The 10,083-nt window shown below is 31.7% G+C and overlaps 2 protein-coding genes across 11 annotated transcripts; both read right to left on the bottom strand.

Moving 5' to 3' along the window:
- Positions 1-124: 124 nt before the first annotated feature.
- On the bottom strand, positions 125-3,785 carry LOC104707622 (sugar transporter ERD6-like 14). Of its 2 annotated transcripts, XM_087462381.1 has the most exons (18): positions 3,613-3,785; positions 3,410-3,476; positions 3,197-3,285; positions 3,020-3,079; positions 2,817-2,882; positions 2,624-2,689; positions 2,453-2,528; positions 2,285-2,349; positions 2,029-2,121; positions 1,827-1,916; positions 1,639-1,723; positions 1,521-1,564; positions 1,348-1,410; positions 1,183-1,242; positions 1,014-1,067; positions 841-900; positions 631-745; positions 242-490 (listed from the first exon to the last, which is right to left on the bottom strand). In XM_087462381.1, the coding sequence occupies exons 1-18, from the start codon at positions 3,760-3,762 to the stop codon at positions 348-350; spliced, it is 1,446 nt and encodes a 481-aa protein (XP_087318507.1). In that variant the 5' UTR covers positions 3,763-3,785; the 3' UTR covers positions 242-347. The 2 variants fall into 2 exon arrangements, with proteins under 2 accessions (XP_087318506.1, XP_087318507.1); XM_087462380.1 differs by lacking the exons at positions 2,624-2,689; positions 2,817-2,882; positions 3,020-3,079; ... (1 more) ...; positions 3,410-3,476; positions 3,613-3,785 and having other exon boundaries at positions 125-490; positions 2,029-2,114; positions 2,453-2,518.
- Positions 3,786-4,325: 540 nt separating this feature from the next.
- On the bottom strand, positions 4,326-8,655 carry LOC104707620 (sugar transporter ERD6-like 14). Of its 9 annotated transcripts, none has more exons than XR_015564128.1 (19): positions 8,511-8,581; positions 8,248-8,428; positions 8,076-8,138; positions 7,863-7,952; positions 7,705-7,764; positions 7,506-7,571; positions 6,954-7,019; positions 6,791-6,866; positions 6,612-6,676; positions 6,218-6,310; positions 6,004-6,093; positions 5,816-5,900; positions 5,682-5,736; positions 5,510-5,572; positions 5,343-5,402; positions 5,185-5,238; positions 5,038-5,097; positions 4,817-4,931; positions 4,326-4,693 (listed from the first exon to the last, which is right to left on the bottom strand). XR_015564128.1 is itself a non-coding variant. In XM_087462379.1 (19 exons), the coding sequence occupies exons 2-19, from the start codon at positions 8,410-8,412 to the stop codon at positions 4,551-4,553; spliced, it is 1,458 nt and encodes a 485-aa protein (XP_087318505.1). In that variant the 5' UTR covers positions 8,413-8,428; positions 8,511-8,599; the 3' UTR covers positions 4,326-4,550. The 9 variants fall into 9 exon arrangements, 5 of the variants coding, with proteins under 5 accessions (XP_087318505.1, XP_010422296.1, XP_087318503.1 ...); XM_087462379.1 differs by having other exon boundaries at positions 5,693-5,736; positions 8,511-8,599; XR_015564129.1 differs by having other exon boundaries at positions 5,693-5,736; positions 5,982-6,093; positions 8,248-8,608.
- Between the last annotated feature and the right edge of the window lie 1,428 nt (positions 8,656-10,083).

Raw genomic sequence — 10,083 nt, 5'->3', positions numbered from 1 at the left:
TTAATGGTTATCACGTTTGCTTTGTTTCTTTTTTTCTTATGGGCATGTAAATTTTTAAAAAGATGAGTTGTATGGTATTTAAGAAAATACTTAAATAGCAATGGAGGGCAAGAAAAACACAAAGCACTTTAACTACCCTATGCCTTAACTGATGTTAATATATAATAACAAAGCACTTAATTTATGGGAATATTTAACATATTTATATGAGCACATGACCCAATAGTAATTAAACAGTATATCAAGGAACCACTTTTGTTGTCTAATATATATAGTATAGCTAATAGCTTGCGTCTTGAGGTCTCAAAGTTTAGAGGTAGTATCTTAAATTTTATTTCTTCCTTGTTTTAGAAAACTGTAGAATCTTGAGGATGAGAATCAGTGAAAAGAGACTGAATTTCTTCTAAAGATTTGCCTTTGGTCTCTGGAACAAGCTTGGCAGTGAACACATATCCAATGCACATCACTGCCGCAAATATCACAAATGTTCCTGCAATATAATAGTTTTATTTCCCAAGTTCATGCATGAAGAAGATCATTAAATTTGTAGATAGTTATACCATTATTTTGTGTATAATATATATATATATATATATATATATATATATATAGTATAGACTAATTGGTTACCTGTGGAGCTCCACTGAAGCAAGAAACTGAAGGAATAAGCAACGAGCCATGAGCTTATAGAGCTGACCAAGTTACAAACTGTTCCTGCTGCTCCTTTCACGTCAACTGGATAAATCTAGTTAAGATAATGGGAAAAAAGTGAACTATTAATTTACAGTTAATTAACATTTATAGATAATGCGATTTTTTAAAAAAATCTTTAGTGTTTACCTCTGATGCTATAGTCCATGGTATCGAACCCATGCCTAATCCGTATGATCCAAAATACACCTAATGTAGTATATATGATAAAGTTAATACAAAAAGCAGGACAATTTTATGGTTTTGGCTTTGTTTAAATAATGGTGTTTTCTTCTTCTGTGAATAACGGTTTATTTAATTACCATAACACTAGTGAGAGCCAATATTGGTGTTCCATTTTCCCAGCAATTGTTCTTCTACATGAGTAAGAAAACCAAAAAGATTACATCTTGGTTATTCAAAACTGAAAACCAAATCACCGGTTTAGTAGAGTCGTTATATAGATAATAGGATTAGTAAGCGCATGCATGCCTGCAAGAGGAATGAAATGGCTGTTGCAAGACAACCCAACAACATTCCAGCTTGAGAAACCTACAATCACTCCCAAAAAAGAAATTATTTTCGAATCAAAATAATTAACCTATCGATTTGGTTATTTACACTTGCGGTTTTTGGGTTTAATTTTTTTTGTTTTACCAGTAGGATAGAACGTCTTCCGGATAAATCCACTAGCACAGCACCTAAAATGCCTCCAGATATCTACAAGAATTAATGTGTTTTTAATGATAGGTAGAAAGAATGTATTCCGAGTGTTATCAAAAAAAAAAAAATTTATATATACATGTTTTATGATCTTATATTAGTAAAACCTGAACAATAGATGTCAATATGAATCCAACGTCACTTGATACACCTGTTAAATCAGATAATTATTGACCGGTCGATAAAGCAAGATGGAAGAAGAAGAAGAATGAACGTTTTATTTACCGGTAGAAGTGAAAATGGTATCCGTGTAAAAAGTATAACCATTTAGACCTCCAAGCTGAGGCACAGATATAAGAACAACTCCAATCTGTGTAAACATGAAAAAAAAATCAAGAAAATGCAAAGACAATAATATAAAATGTTTTCAATTTCTGTTTCATTTTTTAACCTCTTTTTGAAGAATTACTTACAATAAGTGGCAACGCGTATTTTCGCTGGAACAACTTGAAGAAACCACGACCATCGACGTCTTGTTGTTCTTCAACATGTTGTGTATATTCCTGATGACCATCAAAATTAATGTTGGGAATCGATCAATGTAAAAAAAATATATATATATCATATATATGACTATTCAGTATTCAGTGCATATATAATTTTATATATCCTTACTAATATCTCTTTTGCTTCTTCCGACACATCAGATTTTGCTCCTCGCAAGCTTAACAAAACTGCCTCAACCTCCTTCTCCCTTCCCACTTTAGCCTACAAACAGATTTTTTTTATCAATGATAAGAGCATTTAAGACCAAAAATTTAACAATGTTAAGATCCATATATATATATATATATATACATGTGAAGTTAACCCCTAAACGTATTTGACCAAACAAGTAAATGCAAATGGATTAAAAAAAACAAGCGCTTACTAGCCATCTAGGAGATTCTGGGACAAAGAAAAGAAGAGGCACAACCATTAGAGAAGGTATAGATCCTGTCCAACGACAGAACACACAAAAAAAATATTAGTACAAATTATTTTTTTGAAGGAATGTTCCATTTGTGCAATTCGATATGAATCAATCTCCTTCACATACCCAAGATGGCTAAATTGCGCCAATCAACGACTGTTCCAAGTGCATAAATAACCGATAGACCAACACCTGTGAATAACTGTATAGAACATTTAAACTTGTATTGTATGAATGTAATGGTATATTACATCTTTTATAACAGTTTTTTTTAGGAATTTGGTTCACTTAGTTTACCTGCACCAAGGAAGAAGCAGCTCCTCGCAGGTTTTTTGGTGCTATCTCGCTGATGTAAAAAGGACCCTATGATTTCATTAATCATCATCAGATGATATGCTTTATTACAAAATTTCATGCCAACAAATAACTTCAATATAATTTGAAATCTCATTTAAAAACACCTATAGCTAGGGTTTTAATTCATTCGTACCAAATACGAGAAAATTCCCACCGAAACCCCTTGCAATAACCTTCCAACATCGAGCAGCCAAACATCCTTTGTGACAAAAAGGGAAAAAAAAACATAACAAAATTTTTTAAGAGAATTAAAATCACTTATAAAGTTAAACAAGTGCATTTCATTATTGATTGTAACATAGCATAAATTAAGAAAACTCAATAAAAATCGCAAACCTTGGCAAATGCAATAGCAAACCAGCCGATTACGAAGAGGATGTTAGTGATCCATATTGTCTGGTTCGAAAAAGAATCACAAAAAAGATCACTAGATTAGTATATTATAACCATTACTAATTGTACTACAGTTAACTTTTAACATTGAGAACTAATCATTCTTCGGTAGAAACTTACGTAGACACGACCAACCAAATCTGTTAATTTCCCACAAATTAATGCTCCAAGAATTAGCCCCACCGTCAATATGATCCAAAAAATGAAAACTGAGAGAGAGACAAAAACGAAAAAAAAAAAATATATATTTTAAAATTAGCTGAACCAAAAAATATCCGATCAAACCGGAATAAACCGAAAGAGAAAATAAAATAAAAATTAATAATTGAACACTTGCATCAGCTATGGATAGATTCAAGTCTTTTATGATACTTGTCTGTGTAGGAGCCGTATATCCGACCTGTAGAAACAAAAAAAAACTGTGGTTGATGAAAATTGAAATTGAAACATGCATTAAACCAATTGTGATTTTAAAGAACATTAAATATGAGTTTTTTTTTTTGTTAAAAAACATTAAATATGAGTTTAGAACTCACAATGCAACCAAAGGTGTAGGCACCACAAGAAATGGCAGTGAAGGCAAACACAAAAGGTCTCGTGGAAGCATTTGATATTTCAGACAGAACTGAAGAGGATTTACTAGGAGAAGCATTTGGTGATTGTAATAATAAAGATTCTTCTGCCATCTTTTTAGAATCTGAGATTATAAATCAAAGTGTAATTAACACAATCACAAGAAAGCATAATTAAACTTAATCAAAGAAAGAAGGATATATATATATAAATCCTGGAAAAATGCAAAAAACCTTTTTTTTTTTTTTTTTTTTGAATTGTGGAAGATTGTTGGTCTCCTGAAGTAGTGGAACTACATAAAAAACAGAGGTTTTATTTCCCCTTTCCCCTTTTATGCTGAAGTTGGAATTAATTAGCAAGAAATTTAGTAACAAAAGTGGGGGCTGGGCACAGTAAAACAAATAAAGACTATCACCAGCCAACAACCACGCAGGGTCATGTACTCACGTGCCAACTACCAAAATATATATCCCCCACACCACTTTTTGCTTCTTCGGAACTCGGACACAGAGCATCCACCGGCTGTTGTGACTTGAGAGTTTCAACATATGTTTTATGGGCTTGTTTACTTGTGGCCTAATGATTTTTATAGTCCAATGATTCCACGTGTATATTTAAATAACTTGGGCACTTCTTGTTACACAGACCCATTTATAGAAGCATGTATATTCATTATTGTTTATTCTTATTTTCCTTTTTCCCTTTTTTTTTTAAAATATAATTTCGCGCGATTAAATTTTTTTTTACTTAATTTATATAACTTGGGCGATCAAACCCTACGTAATTTATGGGAATATTTAACATATTAATTCGCACATGGGCCAATCGTAAAAAGCATATCAAGAACCACTTTGTTGTCTCAATCTAGCTAATAGCTAGAAGTCAAAGTTTAACTATCTTTTCAGAAAATTGTCGAATCTTCAGAAGGAGAATCGGTGAAAAGAGATTGAATTTCTTCTAAAGATTTGCCTTTGGTCTCTGGAACAAGCTTTGCAGTGAACACATATCCAATGCACATCACTGCCGCAAATATCACAAATGTTCCTGCAATATAATAGTTTTATTTCCCAAGTTCATGCATAAAGAAGATCATTAATTTGTAGATAGTTTATTAAAATTGTTGTGTGTATAATATATATATATATATAGTATAGACTAATTACTTACCTGTGGAACTCCATTGAAGCAAGAAATTGAAGGAGTAAGTAACAAGCCATGAGTTTATAGAGCTGACCAAGTTACACACTGTGCCTGCTGCTCCTTTCACGTCTACTGGATAAATCTAACAAAGATAATGGTAAAAAAACTGAATACTTAATTTACAATAAATTAACAATGTAGCTATTTTGATTTTTTTTTTCTTTTTTTTAAAATTTTGTTTAATTTACCTCTGATGCTATCATCCATGGTATCGGTCCCATGCCTAATCCGTATGATCCAAAATACACCTAATACGATAAATACACAAAACACAATTTCATAGTTTTGGCATTGTTTAAATAATTGTCTTCTGATTAAAACTGTTTATTAATTACCATAACACTAATGAGAGCCAATATTGGTGTTCCATTATCCCACCAATTGTTCTTCTGCATGAGTAAGAAAAGAAAAAAAAAGAAAGATTACATACCGATTTTTTAATATTGAAACCAAGCCACCGGTTTAGTATAGTATATAGATTAGTAAAGCATGCCTGCAAGAAGAATGAGATGGCTGTTGCAAGACAACCCAAGAACATTCCAGCTTGAGAAACCTACAATCACTCCCCAAAAAAATATTTTTTGAAAGAAATCTCTCAAAAAGACCTATCGATTTGGTTATTTAATTACACTTGCGGTTTCGGTTTTAATTTTTGTTTACCAGTAAGAGAGAACGTCTTCCGGATATATCCACAAGCACAACACCTAAAATGCCTCCACACATCTACAAGAATGTGCTTTAAATGATCGTTAAAAGAATATGTATTGTGTGTTAAGCGAAAAAAAAAAAAAGAATAATATGTATGACTTATAGTGATGCTTTGTGATCTTACAATAGTACAACCTGAACAATAGATGTCAATATGAATCCAACTTCACTTGATACACCTGTTAAATCAGATAATTATTGATTGTTCGAAAAAAAAAAAGATATATGAAAGAAGAAGAAGAATAAGGTTTTATTTACCAATAGAGGTAAAAATGGTATCAGTGTAAAAAGTATAACCATTAAGACCTCCAAGCTGAGGCATAGATATAAGAACAACTCCAATCTGTGTAAAACAATGTGTTAAATAATATAATCAAGAAAATGCAAAGACAATAATGTTTTCAATTTCAGTTTTAATTTTAACCTCTTTTTGAAGAGTTACTTACAGTAAGTGGCAACGCGTATTTTCGCTGGAACAATTTGAAGAAACCATGTCCCTCAACGTCTTGTTGTTCCTCAACATGCTGTGCATATTCCTGATAATCATCAAAATGTTGGGAAATCAATGTAATATATATATATATATATATATATATATATATGGATCTATCATATATTGTATCATGACTATTCAGTGCATATATATTTATATATCCTTACTAATATATGTGTTGCTTCATCTGATACATCAGACTTTGCTCCTCGCAGGCTTAACAAAACCGCCTCAACCTCCTTCCCCCTTCCCACTTTAGCCTACAAACAGATTTTGTCAATGATAAGAGTATTTTATAAGCCTTTGGTACTTTTATCGTATTTATGGGTTGGAAAAGGAAAGAAGAGATTATGCTAAGCAAACAGGATCTGATTTTTTTATCTGATTTTTTTAATAACGCAATGTTATGTTCACATGTGAAGTTTAACGGGACGACCTAGAGTAGTATATAAGGACACTGGAATCCTATATATGAAACTAAGCATGTGAACACAAGCGTAAATGCAAATGTATTTTGACCAAACAAGCAAATGCAAATGGATAAAACAAACAAGTGCTTACTAGCCATCTAGGAGATTCTGGGACGAAGAAAAGAAGAGGTAGAACCACTAGAGAAGGTATAGATCCTGTCCAATAATGACAGAACACAAAATCATTAGTACAATATTATGTCTCCTTTGAAGGAAACAAACAAGAATGTTCGATCTGTGAATTGATATGAACCAGTCTCCTTTACATACCCAAAATGGCTAAATTGCGCCAATCAACGAGTGTTCCAAGTACATAAAAGACCGATATACCAACACCAATGAATAACTGTAGAACATTCAAAAACTTGTATTGTAGGAAGGTAATTACATTTTTTATAATAGTTTTTAAGGATTTTGGTTCTCATAAGCTTACCTGCACCAAGGAAGAAGCAGTTCCTCGTAAGTTTTTTGGTGCTACCTCGCTGATGTAAATAGGCCCCTGTGATTAAATCATTTTCAGAGATTATATGCTTTATTACAAAGTCCATGCCAAGAAATTACCAGAATCCTATTTGAAAATCTCGTTTTTCAGTAAAAAATCCAAATGTCAACGTTACTCATAATCACCTCTAAAACTAAACACGTACATTTACAAACAAAGAATGGTATATATATTACCCACCATGCATCAGAGTTGTCAGACCAAAATATCAGAGAACATATAATAACCCTACTAAACCAAAATCAAAACAAAGGTTTTTTTGTTGAAAGGTTAATTTTCGGGGGAAAATAAACTACACATTTTATGTCCAACATTGCCAACAGAGAGACCTTAAACTAGCAACAAATCCACAAAACTTAGATTGAGGAATGATTAAATCTAATTAGACTTGTTTTAGAGTATTTCAAGGTATTTTTTTATTGATTAGACTTTTTTTTTTTTTGCCAACTATTGATTAGACTTTTTTTAATTATTTATTCATACCAAATATGTGATAATTCCTCCCGAAATCCCTTGCAATAACCTTCCAACATCGAGCAGCCATGCATCCTTTTGTCAAAAAAAAAAAAAAAAAAAAGAATAATAAGAAAAAATATATTTAAGATAATTAAAATCACTTATTGAGTTAATTTAACAACGGCATTAATTTCATAATTAAAAGAATAATGAGAAAATCACAAACCTTGGCACATGCAATAGCGAACCAGCCGAGTAAAAAGAGAGTGGTTGTAATCCATATCGTCTAGTTCAAGAAAAAAAGATGGGTTTACACACCTAACTGAATAATTAAAATTTGTAAACCGAGAGAACTTAACCATTGTTTTTGAATTGGAAACTTACGTAGAAACGACCAACCAAATCTGCTAATTTCCCGCAAACCAATGCTCCAAGGATTACCCCTACCGTCAATATCGATCCAAAAAATGAAAACTGATAAGAACGACAAAAAAAAACAAATAATTGAAAATTAGCCGAGCCATAACCAAATCCAATCAAACCAGAAACAGATAACCGGAATAAACCAAAAGAGCAAAGTAATAATTGAACACTTGCATCAGCTATGGATAGATTCAAGTCTTTCATGATACTGGTCTGTGTAGGAGCCGTATACCCAACCTGTAGAAACAAAATATTTGGTTGGTTGAGATTTAAAACTGAAAACATGCCATTAACCCAATTTTGATTTCGATCTGATTTTTTTTTTGTTCTTTTAAACTGAACTCACAATGCAACCATAGCTGAAGGCACCAGAAGAACATGCAATGAAGGCAAGAACGAAAGGTCTCGTGGAAGCATTTGATATTTCAGACAGAAGTGAAGAAGATTTAGTAGGAGAAGCATTTGATAAATCTTCTGTATGAGAATGTACTAATAAAGATTCTTCAGCCATTTTTTTTTTTTAGAATCTGAGATTATGAAATCAACAGTGTTAGTGTAACACAATCACAAGAAAGCATAAAATTTCTTAAAAGAAAGAAGAGATAAAACCTTGGAAACAAAAAATTGTGATAATGTATGGAGGCTTTTATTTATTGTGTTCTGTAGAAAACGTCGAGCTCATTAACGACATCATGTACGTTGTATCCAAAGTGGGGAGTGGGGCACATCAAAACAAAAAAAATAATGCATAGCCAACAACCACGCTCCACGCAGGGTTATACTTAATCACGTGTCAACTACCTCCTATCCCCACAAATCTTTTGCGTCTTTCGGACTCGGACTCAGAGCATCCACACCGTCTGTTGGGAACTTGAGTCTATTCAACAACCTCAACGTATGATTTATGGGCTTGTGGACTAATGAATAAATTTTTTATAGTCCAATGGTTACACGTAGATTAAAATCGTATGTGCATTCCTTCTTACACAGGCCCGTTTAAAGAAACATGAATTCATTATTGTTTATAATTTATTATTATTTTCCTTTTTCGTTTTTTTAAATATATATAATTTGGTGCGATTAAAATTAAAAAAACAAGGTATGATTCGGGTAAACATAGTAAAAAAATTTTGAGTTATTTTTTAGGGACAACTTTTAAAAAATAGCTCAATGTTTTAATTGGATTATGTAAAATACTCTACTCTTATTTCATTTCACCCTACTTAAATTGAGAATTTTTTTTTTTAAAAAAAAAAACCTAAATAAAAGTTGAATGTTAAGAAAATAACCCTTGTTACAAAATTCAAATCCAAAAAATGGTTGTTCTAAACAATTAGTTGCATTAGTTTCTATTACAAAATACATAGAAAAATTGTAGCTTATTCCAACTATACAAGAGCATTGTTTCATATGATTGAGCTAAAGAAGCGTTAGAGAGAGAGAGAGCTGGCAAAAGCCGAGTTTAGCCGGTGAGTTGACTTTTCAAGTAATCACTCACACAGATCTGAACTCACCTTGTCCCCATCATTATTTATGACACCGTTTGTTTTGTTTTTCATTATCATCATCATTATTTTTTCTTTATTATTACAATTAGTAGCACTAGCATATGAGATGACAGAAAAATAATTTTCAAAGCTTAATGCCGGTGGAAAATTTTGTCTTTTCATTTTTCTTTAATTTATGTTGACGTTTTTGCCGGCATGCTGTATGAAATAAATGCGTCAGCTACGATATAGGATTATGTATTTTTTTTCCGATTATTTTTAGTTTCACATAATTGCGTCTGACGAATGATGATTAGTGGTGAAAAAGTTGTGTTTGATTGTATCCAGATCTAATCGTGTACAAATGTAATTCTTTCTAACTCATCACTTCCTTCACAGCTTCATATATAGCGTATGTAAAAAAAATTTGTTTACCTATTTCATATACGACCGAAAACAAACTTCCAAGTTCCAAGCAACTAGTAATGCACTATATATAATATTTAAATTTTATTAAACTAGTATGAACGTTCGATTTCTTCAATTCAAATGCTGAAATTTATATATAAATTTGAGTTTTTCTTACAGAAATTATTTTATATCAAATATTGCTTAGAAATTAGAACAACCAAAATGCTATAGCGAATTGTATTTGTCATCTACGTTTCACCATTTTCAAAATACTTTTGATAAAG

This window comes from Camelina sativa, chromosome 8 (genome assembly GCF_030686135.1).
Source record: "Camelina sativa cultivar CO46 ecotype springtype chromosome 8, ASM3068613v1".
NCBI classification, from domain to species: domain Eukaryota; kingdom Viridiplantae; phylum Streptophyta; class Magnoliopsida; order Brassicales; family Brassicaceae; genus Camelina; species Camelina sativa.
Note: the sequence above shows the minus strand (reverse complement) of the source record. Positions and strands in the feature narration are given on the sequence as shown.

What these genes read in the sequence shown, in the direction of transcription:
- LOC104707622 (XM_087462381.1), bottom strand. Translation starts at nt 3,762, where the DNA reads ATGGCAGAAGAATCTTTATTATTACAATCACCAAATGCTTCTCCTAGT. An exon ending in ATTTGGTTGGTCGTGTCTAC is followed by an intron (nt 3,080 to 3,196) that starts GTAAGTTTCTAC and finishes TTTTCGAACCAG; the next exon opens with ACAATATGGATCACTAACAT. An exon ending in AAGAAGCAAAAGAGATATTA is followed by an intron (nt 1,917 to 2,028) that starts GTAAGGATATAT and finishes GATGGTCATCAG; the next exon opens with GAATATACACAACATGTTGA.
- LOC104707620 (XM_087462376.1), bottom strand. Translation starts at nt 8,412, where the DNA reads ATGGCTGAAGAATCTTTATTAGTACATTCTCATACAGAAGATTTATCA. An exon ending in ATGAAGCAACACATATATTA is followed by an intron (nt 6,094 to 6,217) that starts GTAAGGATATAT and finishes GATGATTATCAG; the next exon opens with GAATATGCACAGCATGTTGA. An exon ending in TACCATTTTTACCTCTATTG is followed by an intron (nt 5,737 to 5,815) that starts GTAAATAAAACC and finishes CTGATTTAACAG; the next exon opens with GTGTATCAAGTGAAGTTGGA.